Raw genomic sequence first — 26,911 nt, forward strand, 5'->3', positions numbered from 1 at the left:
TGTATAATCACTTCTACTTTCCAGGTCATTATCCAGTTCAAGTCCCAATTCCTAAAAACGGAAAATTTTGCACATAAAAAGGGGCAATGCCAGGGAAGTGAACAGGAGAGTCAGGTGTACTGAGGGGAGCTCCAAAGAAAGCCAAGAGGTGTGGGAATCACTTTAATAGCACTGATCCTGGGGAATGTGCCCAAGTGCAACACAAAAGCCAGTGGGAAGCCAGTGCAAAATCCTGGTTTATTATCTCCTCAGAGCAGTTTGGAAACAAAGCTGTTGGTAAGCAAATTTTTGTTTGTGTTGCCTGCAAGGGTGGGGGGGGGGGGTGTTGCTTAAGGAGAAAAAAGGAAGTACAGAGACACCTGCTGAATTCTGAGAGTCTTGCATTGGCCAGTTAACTCAGGGTGAGCCAGTTTGCCTTCACAAATCCTGGATCCTACTGTTTTCAAATTCCTGGTTTTTCCAGAAGTCACAGCCAATTTAATTTTCCTCAAAGGCACATGGACTGGTCTCTTCAAGTGGCCCTTGGGCTGGAATTCCCCACAGGGCCCATGAACCCATTCCTAAAATCTATGGTAAAACCTACACTTGTGCAAGGGTAGGAAGAGGTAAGAAAAAGGACCTGAGCATCTGTGACAACCTAGTTCAGGTGGCACTAGAAACCTTCCTCCTATCAGGGGCTCATGATTGAGTTATTCCTAGCCACAAGATCTCCCAATCTGAAACTGGTAGAGCTGGTATTGGGGCCCACACTGTGGCCCCAAGGGCAGAATGCCATTCACATTCTGGTATTTGTTTTGCAATCCTAGAACTTCTGTTTGTTGGTCTGCTATTGTGATACCTACCTTCCTGTGTTTCAATTTGTATTTTGATTTATTACAAAGATTAAATACCTTTCATTGATTGGTTATTTGTATTTTGTATGAATGGCTCTTTGCCTGTTCTTCTAGTGAGGTGTTACGAGGAGCAGGCCGTGCCCTGCTCTGAGTTACCCCATGTTGTTGAGAATAGTAGTTTGACATGAGCTACTGTATTTTGAATTCAAGTGAGAAGGCAGAGTGATGTGATAACTGGACAATAGATGAGCACTAGACATTGGACACATAGAACTTACTGAACAACACCCAGATGCACAGCACAATCATAAATTATAAACTGATACAGTAATAGTGCTAACAAAAAATGACCCCCTGTGAGCTTAATAAATTAAGTCAGAAGCACACAGATGCCTGGGCATATCAAACACAGTATCAGAGAAACCAAACCTGACTCTGAGCTCATCAAACACATCAGACCACTGAATGATGCAACTCTCTTCTGAAACACATAAAAGGAAGGACACGTACGATAGCGGTATAGCAACACACTGACCCTGTCACCTGGTCACTTATCAGAACCTTTGCCCAGGACCATTGCCACAGCAACTCCAACTCTGTATTGGGCTTCAGTTCAATGAGATTTCTCCTGTGACAAATGGACCATTTTGAATTGACACTTGCAGCTGGCACTGTGAAACCACCAGTCCTTAGGACACTCCCTCTACTCTACCATGTGAACTGGTGGGCTAAAACCCTTATGTGACCACCTGCAGTGACTCTTTGCAGTTGTACGTGCTCCTTGCCTTTGTTTCAAGGGTCTGTGCATGACCCTGAAACCCTGTGGCCATCTTAGCCTTTCTGTAACTTAACATATATATAATTGTGTGAAACAAGATGTGTGACTTGATTGTTATAGATATTAGTAATTAAAATTGAAACAGAGTAAAATAACTGTGATTGCCTCAGTGATAACACCTATGAATATTTTCAGTGAATTAAAGTTGATAAAAAAGGAGGCAATGTTCTAGACCAAATTCAAGTTCCATAACCACAAACTTCAGTTCTTTGTTTCTTATATATAAAACTTATCTTCATAAAAAATTAAATTTCACACTTTGTTCATGAAAAGGCAGAATTTTCTAATAGTTACTGCCATGGTATTCTATGTCTTTCCTTCTAGCACTTATACCAGTAATCATTTTCCATTTATTTCTATTATTTTAGAATTGATATCTGTAGATGCACATAAATGATAAAAACTTGAAAAACTCAAATTTGGGGCTGGATGCCATGGTGCACATCTGTAATCTCAACTACTCAGGAGGCTAAATTAGGATTACGAATTCCAGGCCGGTCTGAGCAACACAGTGAGACCCTGTCTCAAGATTTAAAAATTACAAGGGCTGAGTTGGGGGAACATATAGTTCAGTGGTAAAGTGCCCCTGGGTTTAATCCCCAGTACCTGTACTCCCTCCACCCCCGTCCCCCCCCCCCAAAAAAAACTTTAATTTTGACTTTTTTCCTTTCCCTCTCTTGTATGCACTGCAGATTTCTGTCATCCAAGGACTATATCTAAAGTAATAGCAGTCACAAAATTATAAGCTGATATGACAGAATACAAGCAAGAGAGAACCAGCTTAACAGGATGCATGTTTCAAAGAACATCTTCCTTTTTTTTTTTTTTTAAAGTCACTTATATTACAATTAACTGGTTCTGCAAGAACTTGGTTCCTTATCCAAATAACAGACAACACACATATGCCAAAATTTTTAGTGCCCCCCCAATAAGAATTTAACTTTCTGACCACTTCTACTTGGATCAGGAATAGATGAATGAAACTCCCTAGTATTTACTGAAAGTAGCAGAAAGAAATTAATATGCCCACCTACAGCAAACTAGAAATCGATATCCCATGCTCAGGAAGCCCAGAAGGGAAATCTGGCTGCACACAGCCGAGTAATAAATTAATCCATTACTGTGACAGTCTTCTGAACAGTAGAGTTACAGATGAAAAACGACAAAGAAGTAAGATCACAAGAGTGGTACATAGCCACACAATGTTTTGGGCTTTTTGATATTGTTGTTGTTGGTGGTGGTATTGGTTTTTGTTGTTTTTTGTTTTGTTTGTTTGTTTTTGTTTTGTTTTACATTTACTTTTTAGTTGTAGTTGGACACGATACCTTTATTTATTTATTTTTATGTGGTGCTGAGGATCGAACCCAGGGCCTCACACGAGCTAGGAGAGCACTCTACCGCTAAATCACAACACCAGCCCAGTGGTGGTGTTTTTTAGTGAGTCTGTTAAATCATTCACTGGGAAATAAATGATTCAAGACAGGATTTCAGGGCTAACATCAGTAATAGTAAGTTTTTTTTAAAAATGTTTTTAGAAATTATGTATTCCACAAGTATTATGCAATACCCATTATGTATAAACTTCTGTCAAAGATGCCTGAAATTCTATGATAAGCAAAAACAGATTTGCCATTCTGGAGGAAGGAGGCAGATATTAATTCTAAAATAATGAAAATAAATCAAAAATTATTACTGCTTTAAGTGCTAGAAGGAAAGATATAGAATGCCACAGCAGTATCTATTAGGAAATTCCATTATTCCCTGAACTACAAAGTAGAGCAAACTGTGTACATAGCATTTCAATGTATTATGTAAGTAATCTAGAGCAGTGCATAATCAGGAGCATTTGCATAGGTTATGTGCACATACACCATGTTATATAGGGCCTGAGCATCTGCAGACTTTGGTACCCAAAGGGGACTGAAACCAGTCCCCCATGTATACTGAGAGATGCCTGACTGTACACATTACTTCCCAAAGCATTTTATTAAAAATCATTTGATATAACTAAAAAGAACCAATTAAAAGTTGTTTGTGTTGTGAGGTTTTTTTGTTTGTTTGTTTGTTTAATTTTCAAAAAAGAACCATTTGAGGGCTGAGATTGTGGCTCAGTGGCAGAGCGTTTTCCTCACATGTATGAGGCACTGGATTCACTCCTCAGCTAAATAGATAGATAGATAGATAGATAGATAGATAGATAGATAGATAGATAGAGAATGAATAAAAGTATTGTAAACCGCTTGACAAATGCTCCTTTAGCAATGTACTTCCACATATTCTTGGAAAAGTCAAGAAAGGAAGACTTCCTGTCATTGTGTAACATGTGCAAGAAGAATGTACAACATTTCCCAAACTCGTTTTCTCAAGACTAGTTTCTCTTAGGGAGAAATCCACAGAAACAGGGTGCCATGATCCCATAAATGGGGAAAACAGCAGGTGATTTTCATATTAAGATGTTTCCTTAACTGCAGGGCTTCTCGAGTCACTGATTATACAACTCATGAGGGGACAGTTTGGGGAGCATTTCCTGCACATATCTGACTACTAACATGCTGGTGAATGGTCTACACTACACAAAACTAATGTCCCAGGAATGGGGATATAGCTCAGTTGGTAGAGTGCTTACCTTGCACGCACAAGGCCCTAGGTTCAATCCTCAGCTCTACCCCCACCCAAAAAAAAAGGAACATCCCATCTTATACAAGGTGAGAAAGGCTGGCATTGACACTAAATGCAGCAACTGGTATTTGGACAAGGAAGGACCACATATTAAACGTGTTAAATGTTATATTAAGAGAAAAGGAGCTGGGTGTGGTGGCACATGCCTGTTATCCCAGAGACTCAGGAGGCAAAGGCAGTACTGCAAGTTAAAGGCCAGCCTCAGTAACTTACTGAGGTCCAAAGCAACTTAGCAAGAGCCTGTCTCAAAATAAAAAGGGTCGAAATGATGCTCAGTGGCAACAGCTTCCCTGGGTTAAATCCCCACTCCTCAGGGCAGGGGGTGGGGGGTGGGGGCTGGCAATGACTTCCCTTATTTTTATCACAATGTAATAATTATCTGAATGAGTTTAAACACATTCTGTTCCTTTCTCAGGATTTAGAAGTAAACAGGCCCTTAGTGAACAATGTTGGAAGCATTCTTACTGTCCAATATCTAAATACCGATAGTACAACCTACATGAGATTAAATCTCCATAGCAAAACTCCAACTTCTTTAAAACCTTCACCTTTGTTTCTGTTCTTGTTTCTCTGTGTTTATTTGCAGTGCTGGGGATCCATCTCAGGTCCTCATGCATGCTAGGCAAGTGTTCTATCACTGAGTACCAGTGATAGAGTATTCTACCACTAAACCTCCAACTTTGAAAATTCGATGTCACATACATATCTTCTTTGTTGATCTTCAACCGAGAAATCGTAGCTGTGAATACAGGTTTGTCTGTGTAAATTCTGATACTGATTATCTTTTGAAAATCAAAACTAATTCCAATAGTACCAAAATATAGTTTGGAACTTTTTGTAAAGTTCAGACAGCTACAGCACCCATTAAAATGACTGTGGCAGGTTAATGACATAACACAGTTAAGTCCTTCAATCCCTGTCTTGGAAAAACATTAGACTGAGTGACCTATTAATTAAATCTATGCAACTGTTGTCACTACTCAGCAGTGTAAATAATTCAAACAAAATGACTTTCACTGTTTTTATGGCTCCTATATGAAAAATGTCTTCACTGGTGTCCAACACATTCTGAAACACTCACTTCCAAGCATCTCATTTAAAAGCTGGGTTCTGCCTCCTTGAGCAAAGCCATAAGCTTCAAAACTCTCAAAACCCTTCAAAAAGGGTCAAAATTTATTTTCTAGAAAACCATGCAGGTTAGTTAAACTACATGTATTATCACTTATTAGTGAGCCTGAAGCTCAATTATTTGGAAAAGGAGGTCAAGGGGAACAATGAACCTTGGTCAGGCCAGGCACGGTGGCAGGCGCCTGTAATCCCACTAGATTGAAAGGCTGAGGCAGGAGGACTGTGAGTTCAAAGGCTGCCTCAGCACTCAGTGCGACCCTGTCTCTAAATAAAATACAAAATAGGGCTGGGGACGTGGCTCAGTGGTCGAGTGCTCTCGAGTTCACAATCCCATGTACCCACCCCACCCAAAAAAAATAACAATAAATAAATAAATAAAAATAACTTTCTAGCTTCTGGTCAATGTTGTTCCCATGTAAAACTGTGATTTCAAGCATCTTCAGGTTTACTCAAGTTTGCCATGTATGTTTTTCATTCTGCAGGGTCATCACAGCCCAATTTGTAGTTGAAGATGAAAAGCAAGGATGGATCCAAATAGACAAAAAATACTAAGCATAGAATTAAATGAGAGAGCAAGCAGCATGAGGAAAACAAGGGAAGAATTTATAAATGCACAACCAGGACAGGAAGCCAAGTCAATAAAGACACAAGCAAGAAAGTGGCTCCCGCGTTCACTACCTTAGTTTCCCTAGCCCAAACTACTGTCTGCTTGCCTAGTTCAAGGCCTCCTCACCATAACGCAGGGTTTACCTTCTCTCCACACTGTGGTTAACCTCTCCCACAAGCACCCTGGCAACTCAAGGGCTCCTTACCTCCTGGCCTGTAGACCACATCGTCCTCAGTGATGTAGGATGTTATCTCTCCTGTATCTGTCCTTTCGTAACGAGATTTTTTTTTTGGTGGTTTCTTTTTGTTCTTCTTTGTGGACTCCTCTGTGGTGGCACTATTGTTGTCATTGTCCTCATCTTCACTGTGATCACTCTCAGCATAATTTTTGGCTCCTCCTTCCAAGGTACAGCTCCTGCGTGGCCTTGAATTCTCACTCTCTCTTGCTTTGTCTCTTTTTTCTCTCTCTCGGTCCCGGTCTCGGTCTCGGTCCTTGTCTTTGTCTTTGTCTTTGTCTTTGTCTGCTGTCATGATTCTCCACGTGCCTTCTTCTGTCCTCTCACGGCTAGGCCTCCGTGAAAGGTAGACAGTAAGCCTGGGCTTCAGTCTTCTGAATTTCTCACTCAATTCCAGGGAAAATCCAACCACTCCAACAACCCCGACGTTTCAAAAATGCTACCAGAGTGGGGGGGAAAGAGGGAGAAATTGGTTTTACTTTAATGTTTCCTCTTATTTCCTTCTTTAAATAATGTTTTGCTTAACAGATCTCTCAGTCATGCTTTAGATCTAACTCTTCCCACAGGCCATCGTTAGGAACTAGAACAAGTGACATGCAGTTTCAACATACAGCTTTTGGGCTCAACTAGCAAGTGGTCAGGGGATTTCTACCATCAAGAGTAAAAACTGTCTGTACACATATGAGTAAACTATATTTCTGTACACCAACTGTTTTCTCCTTTTTAAGGAAAATGTAAAGTATACCCCAGTGGTCAATATATAACAGGAATAATTTCCAAAGGAACTTCATAACCCACAATATAAAAAAGGAAAGAACATGCAATAAAAATTATTTCCACCTGAAAAAATAATAATTTGGACAGCTGTGGGGAACATTCCAGGATGTCACATAGTGCACTATCTTCTGAAGACTCAGCCTACTACTCCAAATTTCCAGAGCTCCTTACAAGAATAAACACAACATCTGGCTCAAATGAAAATGACAGCTTCAAAACAAGGGCCTTTCAACTACCTTTAATTATGTCTTACACATTTTCTCAGTTATATCCCAGAAAATTGGTTTCTCAAAAGATTTATTATTTCTGCCTTAACAAAACTAACTGCTTCTAAAAATAACCTTCCAGCTTTAGGGACTATTATGTGGTTTTCACATTCTTCCAAATTTCTACTATTAATTGCTTCCCCAATAAATTCCTCTAGAACTAAACCTAACAAGAAAAGTCTGAAGTTTTTAAGGGCCTGCAATGAGAACAGAGAATCCCCAAGTCCCAACTCAACATAATTCTTATAAAAGTTGTATTATAAGTTAAAAAACACTTTTTGTTTACAAGTCAGTTTGAGACTCCTAAAAACCAATAATTTATCTTGTATAATTTCCCACCATCTTCCCTGATAGCCTATCTCATTTTTTCAACAATCTTTATTAACACTATCTAAATGCCACGTGTTCAGAACTAAGAAGAGCTTGGGATTCTTGTGCTCAATGCTCAAATGCAAAGAAAGGAGGCAAGTGATCAATCTGAGAACCATCTGTTTCTCATGCCATGAAGGCCAGATAGGAAACACCACATGCAAACAAATAAAAGATCAATCCTGTTTACTTATACAACAACAGAAATCCATTTGCCTTAGATGCAGAGAAATTCTCTTTGATCATGCCAAAACCATAAAAATTATCAGACTTTCCAAAATTCATGGATCAAATCTGATATCAGATAAGACCTACCCATAAGCAAGTCAAACACCCTTAAAAATTCACAATAAAACAATGTTAATCAGCACCTTTGGATGGTATCAAGGAAGGGGCAGTCACACTGACCAACTATAAGCAGGTCAAAAGACCGGAAGCATGCAGTACAAACCAGATCACTTCTTTCCACATCAGAGACTTATTCTCAGACAGGCCTTCAGTTTCCTAGGCATATTCCATTGCCCAAATGAAGCATCTGCTAAACAGACAGGCAGGCCACTGGTATTAGCAATTTAAAATACACAAAGAGACATATTATTTTTTTCCATTAGGCTTAAGTTTAGAACATGAACAACTCAATCACACAAGAAAAATAACTACCAGATTGATTCATCCATATTACTCTTTGACATTCTAAACCTATCAAATTCTACCAGGAGCCCAAAAAGGATGAGAATTGTAAACTGAAAGCTCCTCTAAGTTGTAGTTCAGAATGGAAATACTTCTCATAGGTTTAAAAAAAAAAGGGGTTGGGGATGTGGCTCAAGCGGTAGCGCGCTTGCCTGGCATGCGCGCGACCCGGGTTCGATCCTCAGCACCACATACAAACAAAGATGTTGTGTCTGCCGAAAACTTAAAAATAAATAAATAAATATTAAAAAAATCTCTCTCTCTCTCTCTCTTTTTAAAAAAAAAAAAAAATATTTAAAAAAGATCATTCTCCCTAGGATTAACAAGACAACCATTCCAGAAAATTCTATTTTAAAATGTTATTTTAGCACTCAGAGAAGAAAAAATAATAAATCCAATTGAACATTAAATACTATTCATTATAGAAAGTATACATCAATTTCTATTCACAAAGAAAAGAGTTCTTTTTGCCAAAAGTGAGCAAGAAAGTTAAAAAATTCAAATTTGGAAAAAGAATGTGGTTTTTACATTCTTCTAAATTTCCGCAATTAATGGAGAAGACACTCACAAAATGAAATCCAGCATATGGGTTAATATAAGATCACTGTTTCTGTTTATGTAAATGTTGGCTATATTTATACAATAGACATATAAATTCATATTTAATATATATTCTTTTTCTTATTGGGGGGTTACTGGCAATTGAATTAATTTACCACTGGGGTAATTTACCACTGAGGTATATCCCAGTTCTCTTTTTATTTTCAGACAGGGTCTCACAAAGTTGCTAAGGCTGTCCTTGAACTTGCAATTGTCCTACCTCAGCCTCCTGAGTCACTGAGATCACAGGCCTGCAACCACCACACCCAGTTATATTATGTTATTTATGTATAAATTTACAATGTGTAATAAAGATACATTTATATAGTCAAGTTTCAGATAATTAAGAACATGGGTAATACAAAGCCAAAGTCAATCCAATTACCTCTTTTACCTGGCTCTAAAATATAGCTCATTAGAGAGATATTTTTTTCTCCTCTGCACTTAACATATTAATCAAATTTTTTCCAAGCCTCAGTATACAGTGATTCATAATATTGCTATCTTTGAAAAAAAAAAAAAAGAGACCCAGAGAGGAACCAGATGATACCAAGGACAGCTGTGGCTTCTACTTGATGATAATGATCTACAGGGTAGCAATACAAAAACAGCCATCATTATAGCAACCTAAGGTTTATGTAGCAGATCACTAATTTGATTCTTTCAACAACTCTGTAATGTGACTTGGACAGAAGCTGTCATCTCCACTTTACAGACTACAAAACAGCTCGCCTGCACAAGGCCACACAACCAATGAGCAAGGCAGGATTCTACAGCAGCTCTTACAATGTGAATCCTATCTGGTCTGCTCCCTGGGCTGCTGGGGATCCAACCCTTCACAGGCACCCTCTTTCCTACATGTTAACATATGCTGATAATTCACAAACACATATTTGGGAAACACACTCACTCTGCCTTACTTCTTTCCCCTATAAAATGATGTTTTTCTTCAGTAAGAAAAGCCAAAAATATGAAGATGTATCCATCTCCTAGTGAAGCAGGAAACACAGTATAACATACTTTAAATAACAATAAAAGGAAAGCAATCCATAATCTAGAACACAACTCAGATTCACGAGTGTCATGCATTTATTGAACAAATGTCCAGTGAATGCTTACTATGTGCTATTTACTGCTCTTGGTGTTAGGAAACAATAGAGAAACACAAGAAAATCTCTGATTTCATAGAGTTTATATTCCAGGGAGTGAATAGAGGCCATAAACAAAAGAGATCCACACACCTGTATCAAAGGTTTAGTTTTAATTTGATTTGTAAAGCCATGAGACTAAATGAGATGGATCACCAAAGAAATGAGTGAAATAAAATTTCTGATAAAATTTTTAGCACTCACAAAAACATTTATTCTTCATGTTTGAGTAGGACCATACATAATACAAATTCATAAATTATACATTTCCAAAAGCAGTACTCCAGGGTTCACTGAAATAAAAAGGACATTCCTTTTACTAGTTTCCTGATTACCAAACTAAACTATGTGATTTTATCTTAACTGATAAAATTTAGCCAGCTGACTTAATTTAGTTTTAATCTAACCAGGGTCAAGGCCTTCAACAGTCAATGATGCAGCTTTACTTTGGGTTAGTTCAACTTCTACAAACATCTTTTTACCTCTTCAAAATGAAGAAAGAAACACCTCACATACTTCTCAAAACCAAGATGAAGTACCAAAACTTTTAGGCATGCTCAATTCAAACCTCATTTAAGGAAATCACTTCCTGTCACCACTGAAGCTGTCCCAGAAAATGTGGCCCTATGATAGAAATGCTTAACAATGGACTGGGAAGGCAAAATCCAAGGTCTAAACACTGCCATGTGCTGTGTGCTTTAGGTAAATCACTCTACCTATCTTGAGTCACAGTTGCACTGCTGTAAAATAAGACAACACCTGGTTAACTTCATAAGGCTACTGCTAAGAATTAAGTATGCCATGTGTACATGCACTTACAAATTGCAAACTGCTTCACAAATGCAAACTCTAGGTAATATATACTTACTTTAGCCATGACTTCTGATCTGCCACAGATGGTAACAGTCAATAGCACACTGTGCTATGCAAGAAAGAAAGGTTGCCAAAACATCTCTATCTGCAAGAAAGTTATCTTTCCCATTACAGGATTAAGAAATGAATCATGCAGAATTAACTATGAATGAAGTAAAAATTCAAAAATAACTTCTTTTAGATCAGGTTTAAAATTCACTTATCAAAAAAAGCTTGACCCTCCCTCCCTCTTGAGCTTTTGGTCCCTGAGTTCTAATCATCTCAGTTCATCAAGCCAGCTTCTCTGAAGGACACTTGGCTTCTACACAAAATACAGTGAGTGAAATCTGATCAATTATTCCTCATTCCCCATAGCAAGAAATCTTTGCATTTTCCAAATGCCTAACCACACACCAGGCATCTTGCTCGGCTCTGCAGCCCACCAAACACATCCTGATCATCTTAAGCGCTTGCCCAGTGCTCCATCCTCACGTGCCTATTTCAAGTCATCATTCTCTCTCCAGATTCACATAACTGCTTTTAAGGAGTTCCTGTGATTGCACAACTTTCCTTCTGCCTTCATCCCAATCTGTCCTCCAGAGCAGCCATCCAACAAATGCCCCCGCCACTTTTATTTTGTTTTGTTTTTTATTTTGGAGAGGGCAAGGGTAACAGCTTTATTGAGATATAATTCATATACCAAACAATCGACCAATTAAGGCGTACAATTCAAAGCCCACCATTCCTTTTCAAAGATTACAGGTCAAGTCCTGACCACCCACCCTGTCACCTCTCTAGCCTCACCTTTCCCCTACTGTTGTCACCTTTATCCCTCAAGATACTCCTTGGGTGCCTAGAATCCACACTCCCTTTAGCCTAACTGCTATCCAGATCCAGGAAGCCTTCCAGGTCCACCCAAAGCCCAGCCTCTCATTCAGCCCCATCCTGCCTATACTACAGTCCCCACAGATCCCACCACTGCTACCAACTGTCACTTCTCCACCCACTGCAAATCCATAAAGACATAAAGACAAGGACACCTATCACATCATGTTCTATAAAACAACTCCCACAGAAAAAAATCTCTCCCTGTCTCAAATCCAATTCAAAGCCCTCCTGCTCATTTTCATGACCATTCAGCGTTGGCAAGGGGGCTGACCACACCTCTTCTGGAATGTCTTCCTGGCATAGTCCTCTCCTGGGTCTAACCACTCCTCTGCCTCCTGTACTGAGAAAGCCAATCTAGGAGTTCTGTCAGGTACAGTCTGGAGCCCTCCTCTCATCCTCTACTTTTTCCTGGTCAATCTCATGGGCATCCATCAGCCCTCAGATACCACCCAAAACACAGGTGATCCACAAAGTATAGGTTTGCCAAACTTACTGTGTTCCAGATGCATGTGAAAACCTGCTGAGAACTTTTTTTTAAAAATACCACCTCCCCAGTCCAGTTTTCTCAGGGCCTGTCAACTCCCAAATTTCTGGGAAATTTACAAATATTCACTCACAATCTTAGAAGTTCTCCTGCTTATGAAATTTTTCTTTAAAGGGTACAATATAGGGCTGGGGTTGTGGCTCAGCAGTAGAGCACTTGCCTAGCACACATGAGACACTGAATTTGATCCTCAGCACCACATAAAAATAAAATAAAGGTTATTGTGTCCACTTAAAAGTAAAACAAATATTAAATAGATAAATAAAGTGTGCAATATGGGAGACCATATCTATTAGATAACAGAAAAGACATCAGCCTAAGCATCCTAAGAACTGCCATATCACCATAAATCATCTATGATCACCAGACTGACGTCATCCCCACATACCTTCCAATACCTGGCCCTTGACAAAGTTTCCTTTTAAAACTTTGAGTAAGGTATAGCAGTATACACCTGTAATCCCAACCATTTAGGAGGCTGAGGCAGGAGGATCACAAATTCAAGGCCAGCTAGAGCAATTTAGCTAGATCCTGTTTCTAAATAAAAAAGACTGAGGTGGCTGGGATTGCGGCTCAGTGGCAGAGCATTCGCCTAGCATGGGCGGGACAACATAAAAATAAAGGCATTGTGTTGTATCCACCTACACCTAAAAAAATAAATATATTTTTAAAAAAGGGCTGGGGATGCAGTTCAGGGATAAAGCATCCACAGGTTCAATCTCCAATACAACCCCCCCCCCCCGAAAAAAAAAGAGCTTGAGTCCCCCAAAAGCACTTCTCACCCTTTACCCTCAAAATTGTCTACATTCTCCTATGCTTGTGCACTCCTTGCTTTTCTAACAAATCTGTCTCTGGCATGTCTTAAAATTCCTTTCTGTTGGGTTTGACAAGGACCCCAATGTCATGAGTTAAGGCCCCCCTCTCTAGGCCCTCCTCAGAGCCACTCCAATGATAGTCTCTTCAAATCCAGTTCTACAGACCCCACAATTCAGGGTACTTTCATCAAAAGGCTAATGGCATTATGTCAATCCCCACCTCCAATACTTTAGTGACTTTCCCCCTAGATAATTACCCAAATCCTTCCAATACTCTGCAAGACCTTTATCTCACACTCCTCTCCTGCATTATCTGCTAACCCAGCCCCCACAATGCTTGCTCAGGTCTCTGAACAGTCCCCGAGTCCTCTGTGCATACTTGGCCTGCTGTGAGGAATAAGCCCTTGGCCATCTTGCCCTCTCCTGTATTTCACATCCTAACAGCACACAAAGACAAAGAATCTTCCTTTTCTCCCTCTCACACATTAGCTAAATCAATAAAAATGGCATTATGATGAGACTTTAATTTGGGAAAGAAAATATTTCATTAATTACTAAAGTGGTACTTGAGTCGGCTCATAAACCATGACTAAGACAAGGAGAAGCAAAGAAAGGGAGAAAGCCATTTGGTGGGAGGAACTTCAGCACTCATTTAGACAGCTATCCTGAAAGGGTGGGGTAGGGAGTAAGTTTAGTAGAGAAGATAGAATGGATAATGGAAGTGCCTAAAATCATAAAGCTCTGACACTCACTGGGCCCATAATACACACTAAACACTCTGCACATTAGCTCACTTCATCTCCACCACAAGGGTGACAATATAATTTATCATCTAAAATAACACATCTGAGAGTGAAAGACACAATAACAGGAAAAACATGCAAACCAAACCAGACCATATTATTTCCCCAACTATAACCCCTATTCTGTAGGTACTGCTATTATGTGTACGTTACCAACACAAGAGTAAAGCATAGAGAGAGGCTGAGCAGTTTAACCAAAATCACACAGCTAATGTGTTACACTTAGTTTATGAACTAAAACTGCTGACTCCCGAACCAAGACCTCATGCATGCTAGAAAAGTGTTCTACCACTGAGCTACATCTCCAAATACAAGAGCCCATCCTCTTAAGGATAAGTCCAAGTTACCCAACACAAGGCTAAGCAAACATGATGTGGCAGGTTCCTGGGTTCGATCCCCAGCATGGGATGGAGAGAGGGCTTGGTATCACTGCAAACAACATTGCAATCCACTATCTCTGAGGTCTAAGTAAGGAGCTGCCGCATCTCCAGTGCTTCCACCTTGTCACTTCTGCACTGACAAAAAGCAGCAGCTCACCCTGTGGGTCTTGCCTACCAGAGACAGCTACAGCCAGTACACCACAGAAAGCCAAGGAGGCATTCTACAGCTGGGGAACTTGCTTTCAAGGGTAAATCAATTTTCTTTTCCTCATCTCTTTCATATCAACATGCCTGGGAAAGAAAATGTAATGACTTTTGCTCTGGAAAAGGAAATGTCACTCAACACTTGTACGCACTGCTTAAGAAATAAGGCATTCTTTCAACAGCAACCTGCTGTGCAAAACACATCAAAACATGCCTGGAACAACCAAGTAAGGTGCAAAGTGACACTGAAATGTGGAGTCAGCAGACCTGCAGGCCCATGTGGAAATAAAGTGTTGTTATCTGAAACTTAACGTGATACTGAGAGTAGTCTGTCCATGCTTAAAGTCCTTCCACTTGACCAAATCCAACCACAGAAGCAAATGACTTCAAGAACCTCTGCATTCTTGGTTCTTGAATTCTCTACATTTATGGTTTTGTGAATATTCAAACACAATCAATCCTGTTTATATATTTATTCTCAGAACACATGCCTTATGGAAGGAGCCTGAACCACTGTGATGGGACACAAGTCAATTCAGAAAGCAGCCTTTGTGGTAGCAAGAGCAGGAGGCACAGAGTGAACACTCTCACCCTAAATAGCTTAGAGCTAGAAGGGGCACTTGCTAGTCTCCAGAGGCCTTGGGAGAAACTGAGAACCAAGACGGGGGACCCTGACAACTACAAAAGCTCACTTCTTTCCATAAGACATAATAATAACATGGAAACACTGGAGAGAGTAGAAAAGTACCCAATACAGCAAAACTCTAGGTTACAATTAACAACAAAATTAAATTAAATGAACAATATATTATCTTTATTATTTGAAGAAAGAATCCCCAAAGATAAGGTTGCTCCAGATTTCCAGTAAAAATTAAAAGTCCTGCCTTTCAAGAAAATACACACCCATTCATATAAGCAATTACTTTCCTATATTGTGGCAGGGAGGGGGGTCCTGAAGATTGAGCCCAGGAGTGCTTTACCACTGATCTACATCCCCAGCCCTCCCCCACCTCAGACAGGGTCTTCCTGGTTACCCAGGCAGGCCCTGAACCTGCAATCCTCCACCCCAGCCTCACGAGCTGCTGGGATTACAGGAGTGCACCACCTCACCCAGCTCCTTCCTATACTTTTAAATGCAAACAAACCTTCTGACAATAACATGCAGATTCTTATAATCCTATACTTGGTCTATAATTATGCCTCCTCTATTCAATTAAGGAAAACTCACTGCTCACTCTAAACAAAGGCTTCACAACTGTGGTACATTTAACAATTAGGACCAGAAATTTTCTTGTTGTGGGAGACTGTGCTGTAAATTATACGACGTTTGGAAGCATTTCTGGCCTCACACAAGTTGATTCTGGGAGCACAATACACTCTGTCCCAATTAAATATGCAAAATGTCTTCAGATATGGCCAATATATCCTCTTGGAAGCAAATATGCTCACAGCTGAAAACCACAACTTTAAACAAGTTATTTTTCCACTGAAGGTATTTTAAAGGGTTAAGCATCTGTGTTGCTTTTTTTCAAAATTATGCCTAATATGGAATCCATGAAACTAACACTATTACAAAAACTATAATGTGCCATGTTCTTTGTTCTCTGAAATAAACTGGATTAATTCAAGCATGGCCTGAAACAGTAATTACACAGATGTTTGAAGCTGAATTAAGAAAACAGAAGCAAATATACCAAGAATCCTGGTGTTGACTGGCAAGCCTTGAAGATTACAAAAAGCAATATTAGGTGACCTGCCTTGCTCACAAGGCCAAGAGAAGATTTCTACTGTGCACAACTAAAGAGAAACCTGTGTCCACAATACCAAGAGCAAGGGATAAATGCCTGTAAATCCAAGTCTCTGGCATAAAACAGGAAAAGGATTCCTAAATTTACCTAACCCAGAGCAAGGCAGTAAACAGGAAATGAAAAGCAAAATAAATATAAACACCAAGCAGATGGATAAATAAAATGTGGCAAATTCACACAACAGAATATTGTTCAGTGACAAGAAAGGAAGTACTGATACATATCACAACATGGATGAACCTGAAAAACATGCTGTTTTAAAAATCGGTCACAAAAGCCCACATACTGTGTGACTCCATTTATATTAAACGTTCAGAGAAGGAAAATCCATAGGAACAAAAAACAGATTCATTGTTTAGGTCTAGAGTTTGGGGGAAGGGGTAAATGGGGTTTTCTGCCATGGTTATGGGGTTTCTTTTAGGGTTAATAAAACAGCTTATGATGATAGCTGCCAGTTATCTGTGAACATAGTAAAAGTCATGTACATTTCAAATAGGTAGATAATATGTGAATTATATCTCAATAAAACTGTTTTTAAAACACATGCACATAAGCAAGCAGCAACACTACAAACTAGTAAGAAAAAGTTCAAGCTTTGCTACAACAAAACAAAGATGCAGCTGGCTATAAAATTCACAAGGATGAGCTCTACCTCTGTGATTGAAAAAAAGCTACCTGGGGTGGGGGGCGTGGCAGCAGAGACTGGGGATTAAATGCAGGAGTGTTTTACCATTGAGCTACATCCCCATCCCTTTATATATTTCCTTATTTGGAGACAATGTCTTGCTAAATTGCCAAGGTTGGCCTTAAACTTGTGGTCCTCCTGCTTCAGCATCCCAAGTGGCAGAAATTATAGATGTGCACCATGAGAAGCCACCTTTTAAAGCTGTAAACGTATAGTTGATTAAACACATAAACTCTTATTTCATGTAATGCCAAGAATGAAAGAGAACCATTTTTGGACTACATTAATCTTTAATATGCAAGAATTTTTGGTCAGGCTTACTACCTCTGCATACCATGTTTAAAAGTAGATAAGGTGGACAGAGTTTCTTTCAGTTTGCAGAGCTCTAAGATTCAAAGCAATCTGTAACCATGGCACATAAGCTGTCAACATTTAATGAAAGGAAATGACAGGGTAAATTTTTTTATACTTAATACAACTACACTTCACATATATGAAAAAAATCAAAAAGCATTCAAAATGTACTTCTAATCCATGAGTATAAATTATATCAAGGGAAAAATGGAATCATAAAACACATCAGAGCAGTCCTTCTAAATACTTAGAATTTCTCTAACTCTTAGATGAAAGAGAAAAGCAGAAGCCTTAGCCAAAACTCAATTTGCCATTTTCTATGAGGCATTCTAACTGAGTGTGATTCTAAGTTGACCCAATTTATTAACCCTGCCAGTGTTGTTAACCTGATGTCATTCAAGAAGAAAAGCAGAAAGGCCACTGGAACTATTCAATTCCAGATGCCAGTAATTAGTAATGTGGCAGAAAATACAGAGGTGAGGGCAGGCCCAGGGCTCGGATAGAGCACAACACCTAGAGGTTGTAGCTGTAACACTCATCATCAAATAAATATCACCCTGCAAAGCAGATTTTCTGTCAATTCCACCATTATCTCAGCATACCGTATTGAACACATACACTAGGTGCTGAGCACTGCCCAAGAAGCTTTAGATATATGCATGTCCAGAACACAAGCCTAACCTCAGAACCTGCATAAGGGGAGGCAAAAGGCAACAAGTAAGTAAATGTATATACAATATAACCATGGGTGACAGTGCTATGGAGAAAAACAAAGCTAAGTACATGTATGAAGGGTCATTAATGTACTTAAGACAATTACTGGGCTGGGGGTGTGGCTCAAGCGGTAGCGCGCTTGCCTGGCATGCATGCGGCCCGGGTTCGATCCTCAGCACCACATACAAACAAAGATGTTGTGCCCGCCGAGAACTAAAAAATAAATATTAAAAAAAAAATTCTCTCTCTCTCTCTCTCTCTCTCAAAAAAAAAAAAGACAATTACTGACGAGGGGGTCACTTGACCTTAAAGAAGTAATGGTGCAAGTTATGTGGTAATGGGGGAAAGGCATTCTGGGCAGAAAGAAAAGTGCAAAGGCTGAGGCAGAAGTGGGCCTGGCATACCCAGGCAGAGGCAAGGTGCCAAGTTGGATTAAGCAATGAGATGAAGACGGCAGCTGGAGATGGAAAGGTAGATGGGTGGCATCTACTCAAATAACAGAAAAGTTGTGGAAATTTTGCCTACAAGGAATCCCCTCCCGGCAGCCAGTAGGAGGGAGGTGGTCAGCAGTAGTCATCTTGTGAATACATCTGGGGGAGTAGGCCATCAGATGTGTTGGGGGAATAGAGTCAGGGAAGATTTGGTCTGACCAACTAAAAAAGCAGAGCTGCCAATGACTGATCTGAGCAAGAGAGGGGAAAACTCAGAACTGTGTGGAATATGTTATGTTTGAGATGCCTAAAAGGGATACAAGCATGGGTCCAGAGGTCGGACAGCGCCAGGCCAGGTAGAAACCCAGAAGTCCTCAGCATAGAAGCAGGACCAATAACCATGAAGTCAGACAGTATCAAAACACACTGCCAGGGAAGAAGCAGTTCAGGTAGAAACAAATGCTCAAAAACAAGCAAGATGCTGTGGGTCAGACACAGTGTGTGAACTGCAGATGAAGCTGCACTGACAGGATGACAGGAAGACTTATCAGGTAGCCTGAGATGGAAACAATGCACCATCAGCTTCACAGAGAAGTCTTCTATATATCTAACAGGTGCCCAAGGACAACTTCCATATTAATGCTGCTACCAAATGCTACATTTAATAAAACCCAGGCAGCCCAGGTCCTGGCTGGTTTCCACTGGAAGAAAATAACATAGGAGGGAACACCTCCCCCTGCCGTTTCCCAGGGCAATACACAAGCTGTCCAAATGAAAGATTCTGTCACACTAAAAGAACTGAGGAAAACACTGAATGATCCTCACATCTTGCAAATTAATGGAACAGTACTACTGGATTTTAAACACAGCTTTCTTTTCTTTTAATATTTATTTTCTAGTTGTAGTTGGACACCATACCTCTATTTTTTTAAATTTATTTATTTTTATGTGGTGCTGAGGATAGAACCCAGGGCCTCACATGTGCTAGGCGAGCACTCTATCACTGAGCCACATCCCCACCCCTATTTTTGTATTAGCGCCTCACTTTTGCTGAGGCTGGCTTTGAACTCCTAATCTTCCTGTCTCAGCCTCCTGAGTCACTGAGTGTACATTTTTGTGCCGACTCAACTCTTACTCTCTATAACACAAATGCCACTTACCCTTGTCTTAATTTTTAATACCTTTATTCCAGAGCTTGTGAGGAAAGCACATCAAGTCTAATTTATTTCTTAAAGATATAACCACTCCAATTCTTCCTACACAATTTTTGTACTAAATGTATTTTTTGACAAACAGAGTAAGAGGACAACATCATAGAAGTTGGGGTTTGGGAAAGTTAGCTGAAGAACATAAATAAGTACATATATTAGAAAATGGATTACTCAGCCTCCATCTGACTACAAAGTCTTTGTATTTATCAACTGAAATTAAATATCCTCTTTAGCTATTATTTTAAAATACATTTTAAAAAGAGAAGATAACACATCAGATTTTTCACATCTTTAGAATCCCATAGCTCCAGGCATTCAATAAACATTTTGCAGAAAATTGATCTAAAACATTTAGCTAATCCTAGGAAAGCTTTTTTAGCTTGCATTGCTAGGCAGGAAGAGCTGTCCAATCTCCAGATGCTTGCCTTGATTCCTCTAAAAGGAGACCCTCCTCCAAAGGGCCTCACCACCCACTGGGAACCAGCTTTCCCCAGGCCAGCCCTCCTCAGGCTTCAGAAACACAGGCTCTTGCTTGGATCCACAAGAGCAGGCACTGTTCCGTGTTTATTTTGAAAGCAATCAAACATATGATGAACTCAATCTATTCATTAGACTTCATTTTTTATTATCCACTAAAAAATTCTTCTCTTTTATAATCAAACAGCACAGGTTCTTAAGGCAAAAATGACATGGTTCTCATTAGTGTTTTCCCAATGCATTTTAAAAACAGACTACCTTTGGGCATTTGGTTTTAAAAATTAAATTCTAATTCTCCATCTCACACACAAATAGTGCCTTTATAATCCCCTTTTCTTTCCAGTTTTCTCTTAAATGAAGTATAGGAATAAAAGTTGTGGCCATAAAACTATAAAATGTCTATATGTTAGAGAAGGCACTCAGATGTTCATTTTACAGCCATGTACATCTCTTACAGCTTTAATCCAGGGATGTGCTATCCAAGATGGCTGTCACCACTCACATGGCTACTTAATTTAAATTAAATTTATTTTTGTATGTGATGCTGAGTATCAAACCCAGTGCCTCACATGTGCTAGGCAAGCACTTTACCACTGACCCACAATCCCAGCCCTACTTAATTTAAATTAAATAAGAATTTCAAATCTTCGGTCACACTGGCTGCATTTCAAGTGCTTACAAACCATATGTGGCCAGTAGCCACCACAACAGACAGGGCAGGCACAGAACATTTCCAGCACCTCACAAAGTGTGATTAGCACTGATCTATTGCTAAATGCATATATGTAAAAATAATAAGAATCCAATTTTATCAATAAGCCACTCTCTTTTAAATCTGCTCTAATACTGTCCAGTACAACAATATGCATAAATGTGAACCCAGGGGCTTCATCCTTGACTTTCACAAAAGCAACAGACTACAGTTCTTAGAAAAGATAGTGAGAGTCCCAGAGCAATCCAAGGCTTTAATTTATTCTTACAATTTTTTCAGCAATTTATACAACTTGACCTGAAGGGAAAAAGGAGTAAGAAAGCATTTTTCTCCACTCAGCCTTTATCAACATAGTCTGCCAAGTTTTTAGAATCACAGATCCCATTACCTTACACTGTCAGCACTCTTTCTTTGTAAATTCCCACTCTCACATCAATCTCTGACTCACTGGACATATTATACCATCTCTCTAAAATCGTGGCCTGGAGTCTCTGGAAGATAAGTCTGCAATGATATGCAATGACAGTATGGAAAAAAAAAAATCTTAAGTCTATCTGCTCTCAGAAGACTTTTTTTAATTCTGTGCAACTGTCATGCAAGTATGTAGAAGACTACACATTTTTTTTCTTCATAATCAATGCACAGTCTCAATTTCTGCAAACTTGGTAAGTTACCCCTGTGTTTATGAAACACAATGACAAGGGGAGTTCTCTTTCTATACAAAACTAGAGCTCTTAGGAACACGTTTTCAATCACTTATTTCTCAAGAATGACTGAAATATCTCAAAGCACTCCCTCCCTGAGCTCTTCTGACCTTCCACTTGCTATCACAAGCTGCTTCACAGTAAGAACTCATGACTCTGAGCAGGGATCATTCATAAAACTCCTCTCAAAAAATCTGAACCCTAAATGCTTTCCCACAATGTAATATTATGGTACTGTCTTTAAAATGATCATCAGGGGAGACCTATTTTCTGAGTGATGTTTGAGAAGAGAGGTATGATTACAAGGCCTTCTCCACCAAGGGAATGGCAGTCACATGACACCAATTCCCTTTTCATAGGGGCCTAGGGCAAGGTGGGGAAAGCCAGATGAATTTGTTCAGTGGTTATCATTCTGACCTTTTGGTCATTACAAGAAGAAAAACCAAAAAACACCTTGAGTACAGGAATGTGTTGGATTTCTCTGGGGCACTTACTTCCTTTCACCCTTAAAGTCCCAGGTAACAATAATCTTTGAGGGAAAGGTCAGCCATTTTTGGCAAAAATAGAACAGGCCAAACCGTGAGCAATGACTCCATTCTAAAGAACTTCTGGATTTGGGAAGATAAGCAAAAGTGTGGTGATAGTCTATGACACAAGTTATCCCCAGGGAATTCTAGGATTCCCCCAGAAATGTTCTCAGAAGGACTCTGACAACAAAATAAATAAATTCAAGAATAAGTCCATAAAGTCATATGGATGGAAGAAAGAAAGGAGAGTAAGGGAGAATGGGGGTGGGGGTTCCTTTGCTTCTGGGGCTTCATAATCAGAACTGTGAGCTCCAAGGCAAAAAGGAAAGGGGGGGTCTATGAAATATAACAACTACGTGTAAAGGGGTACTTTGGAGAAAACAGCACTGCGCCAGGACGGACAGAAAGAATGCCAGGATGGAAGGAAAAAAATGCCAAGGTCCCGCCAGTGCCCCCGGGGTATACATACTCTTCCCTTATAAGAGCACAAGCCCTTTCCCAGTTCCATCCAGCAGAACACTACCACCCAATGCAAGTGTGCTAGGGAGGAGTTCGGGAGCACTGAAATGGCAGAGGCCAGGCACAAAAAAAATGCACTTGAGGGCCAGACCAGCAGAGGAGTCATCACGTCCCTGTTCTTGTTGAGTCCCATTCCTGCCACCAAGCCTTTATTCCCCTTAAAACTCCTCCACAGATTGCATGTTTTAAAATAACCAATGAGGGTAAAGCAGGCAGTAATCTGATTAGGTATTCTAAAGTAACCAATGGGGGTAAAGAAGGTAAAATATTCTAATTAGGTATTGAAAAGTAACCAGTGGGGGTAAAGCAGGCAGTACTTTAATTAGATATTCTGAAATAACCAAAGGAGGAAACTTAGACAATATCCTAGACAATGGGAGCAAAAGGGGGAAGGTCTTCAGTCAGGTCCACTTTTCAGCTCAGTATATATAAGACAATAATTCCCAAACAGCGGGGCCTTGAGTGCCTTCCTCTCTCTAGGACCACTGTGCTCTATCTTCCGAAGTGCTCCTTTCACCTTCATCTTCAATAAATCTGAGTTTTGCCTGTTACTTCTGTTCTTGTTCAATTCTTTGGGACACCAAGGACCCAGACACCAAGTAGAAACCCCAGTGATAACAAAAGGAGACAGATAAATACATGCAAGAATGAGAAAACTGCTTGTCCCACTACACACACCAAAAAAAAAAAACAAAAAAAAAACCCACTGTGTATATTATACAAATGCTAAATAAATAACAGGCCAAAATTTCCAAAAGGCTCAACCCACCTGGGTGGAGGGCCAGAAAAGGGAAATAAAGCATGTTTAAGTGAGAAAATAAAAATTTGAAAATTCTTCATAAATAAGCACTCAGAGAGAGAAATGCTAAAAATAAGAAAGTTCCTAGAAAAAAAAAATTTTCCTTGGCTTTTAAAATCATTTGCCTTTTCTAACTTAAAAAGCAAAAAAAAACCCACTAACAAAACCACTCATAAAGAAAACAAATGGGGAAGGTAAGGAATGGCAGACAAAGAAGCTACTCTTCTAACAAATGCTGGGACAGAGGTGCAGGCACTTCCCACAAACCAGGCAGGCATTCCATACATAAGGAATAAATTATAAGATTTCATAGATAACCATTCATATACTAAATTATTTATAATAACTAGGGGTCTTCCTCAAATATTTTTCTCAGGTGCTTTGAATCTAAGGTTTCAGAAACCATCCCTTACCTGTTCATTTTAGAAGGTAAGATGGCTGGTTCTTCAGTTTAAGCTTTAATTTCTATAGTAAATATTTTACTTTAGAACATCTAACATTGTGGCAATGGGCAAATATTTACTTAGCTTAATCATTCTCTATATTATCCTTCTTTCCCTGAAAATACAAAATGTGAGATGAAACCTAAAATCATTAATGCCTAAATTTAGTCACAGGTTAAAATGTGCTATAAATGTCAACAAATTTTGAGTTTAGGTAATACTTTAGAGTCAGTTGCTCTTTTGTATCAAGAAAACAAAACAGAATTTATCTATAATACTATATACCCACACAGTAATTAACCCAAAATAGATACTCATATGATCACCACAGTTTTTCTTTTTGTGCATTGCTGGGCTGGAACCAAGGGCCCTACACGTGATAGGCAAGTGCTCTATCACAGCCTCATCACCAGTCCCTGTAAAGCACCACAGATTTTCACAGAGCACAGTAAAAACAAATACAGCCCTTAAGTGGGATTTTAAGGGCAGCATTAGGGAATAATTTGCTTAAAAAAAAAAATCATACTGAGAGATCTGGGCAAATATGGTAACTCAATTTGGTTTTAGGTTTGACAAATAAGCACTTAAGTATAATAAACTCCACAGCAAAAATATTTTGTACACTGTACTCTCATTTCAGTATAATCTTGCAAAACCCTAAGACTTGGGCTAGGTAACCACTTTGCTTGACTGTGCATCCCAGCCTAATTGGTAAGTGACAGGGATTTCTGCTTCCCTCACTCAGAGGCTTTTCCCCTGCATTGAAGCTCTGCCCTATCATAAGATCAACTACATTAAGTCATGGGTGAAATGGGGGCTTACTCCTTTCCTTATATCATGGGCTGTCTAGAACAAAGTTAAGCTGTACATTCTTCACAATTCCATGACTAATAATTTAAGGAATCTGATACAATAAATTCTTAACATTTCAATATAAATCTTGCTGACAGCAGAGACTAAAGTGTTACTTAAACTCAAAAGCTACACTGTTTCTGTTCTGAGTTGCTATGTATGTCTTTGCTTGATTTTGGTATTTAAATGAAACTTTTCCAATGTGCATTTTTGTCACAGCACTTTTAATATAATCTATCCAGTGGATTTTAGCCGCCATAATGTATCTCAAAACCATTTCTTATTTTATGAGTATTTTTCCTGGTTTAGGATTAAAATGTTTACTACATACTGGCAATAAGCCTTCCAATCTACAGGTGATAAAAATTGTTATCTACAAAATAAAGATAACTATACCATCTCACTACTGTCTCCATACACAAGACTGTGGGGCATGTATGATTACTTTAAAAGAAATGCTAGCTTTAGTAATATAACCTAGAATAAAAATTAGACCAGAAAGCAATGCCAACATCAATCAGGTTTTGCAATCAAGTCTTTATTAGAAATTACAAGGGATTTTTTTTTTTTCTTTTCTTTTATGGTGGTGCTGGGGATTAAACTCAGGGTTTTGTGCATGTAAGGCAAGCACTCTACCAACTAAACTATATCCCAGCCCACAAGTGTTCTTTCACATGGCTTAATTCAATTCAAACTGAAACCAAGAATCCAACAGATTCAATGATAGAAAATAAAACTGTTCAAGGCTGTGATTTGGTAGAACAAACGGCACTAAAGCCCACAGCTGCCAATCACAAACTGGACCAACTGTGTCCCACTTTTCTTTGCCTTTAAAAACAAAAAGGATGGGCTAGGGATATAGCTCAATTGGTAGAGTGCTTGCCTTGCATGCACAAGGCCTTGGTTTCAATCCCCAGCACCACAAAAAATAAAGGATGAATGGGACTAAACTCCCATTGATATGCTCACCAAACTTCATAAACCAAATAAAATAATGTTGTTCGTTAGCAATATTTTAATTCCAAATGTTTGTAGGGTTAAGAATACAAAAGTTGGAATATTCAAGCAAGAGAGGGCAGATCCACTGAGGTCAAGCCACACTCCGTGCACAGCCACTCCCAGGCCCTCTACAGCTCAATGTCATATTCTTTTCTCCTTCTTATCCCATCCCCACTCAGGCTTGTTCTTCATTTTTTTCCCTAATTCACTGCTAGAGAGTGACAACAAAGAGTACCACTTAGATCTAATAATGCTACTGAAGAACTAAAGAAAGTAAATTGCTAGGCCCTGAAGAAGAGAAAGAGAAAAAACAAGAAAGAAAATCACTTTTCTATAAACTAGCTGCTGTAGATTATCTCAGGGAAAGCCATCCCCAGAATTACTGGTGATGCTTTTGACAGAATATCAATAAATGTATAAAATATAGAAAATGATTGCATATAGCATAAATTTAAATATATATATATATATATATATATATATATATATATATATATATGACTTTATTTTTTTAATAACAACTATCAACCTAATGTTAATATTAAAACAAACTTACTGCATAGGCCCTCTTTCAAAGGTAGGTTAATAATACTATGTTTTATCTTTTTTCTTTAACACTGGCCTTAAATAAAATCATTACATTTAGAACACTAAGAGGCTCTTAGTAAATGAAAAACAGATACTAAATAAAATTTCCACTTTCAGCCATGCTAAAGCATGACTTACATTTTTCATGGATCAAAGAATACCAAAAGCCTTCCTTTTAGAATACTTCAGTAATCAAATACATTTTCAATTGATCCATGTACTAAACAATACATTAAACTTATTAAAATATCCACTTTGATTACAGAACTGAAACTGCTAGAAAAGCCAGTTTCATCAAGCCAGTATCATAAGCCAATAAATAATTTCTCATTTTTAAAAACTGGGCTGGAGGGCTGGGGTTGTGGCTCAGTGGAAGAACACTTGCCTGGCCCATGTGAGGCACTGGGTTCAATCCTTAGTCAGCACAACGTA

At 39.1% G+C, this 26,911-nt stretch overlaps 1 protein-coding gene across 4 annotated transcripts in view; it reads right to left on the reverse strand.

Moving 5' to 3' along the window:
• Positions 1-26,911, reverse strand: part of Rere (arginine-glutamic acid dipeptide repeats) — a 396,954-nt gene that overhangs the window by 254,420 nt on the left and 115,623 nt on the right. For all 4 annotated transcript variants that reach the window (XM_071617313.1, XM_071617315.1, XM_071617314.1 and 1 more), the window contains exon 2: positions 6,291-6,759. In XM_071617313.1, the coding sequence (XP_071473414.1) occupies positions 6,291-6,615 (325 nt within the window). In that variant the 5' untranslated portion in view covers positions 6,616-6,759. The remainder of the gene's footprint in view (positions 1-6,290; positions 6,760-26,911) is intronic.

Source organism: Marmota flaviventris, chromosome 10 (assembly GCF_047511675.1).
Source record: "Marmota flaviventris isolate mMarFla1 chromosome 10, mMarFla1.hap1, whole genome shotgun sequence".
Classification (NCBI taxonomy): domain Eukaryota; kingdom Metazoa; phylum Chordata; class Mammalia; order Rodentia; family Sciuridae; genus Marmota; species Marmota flaviventris.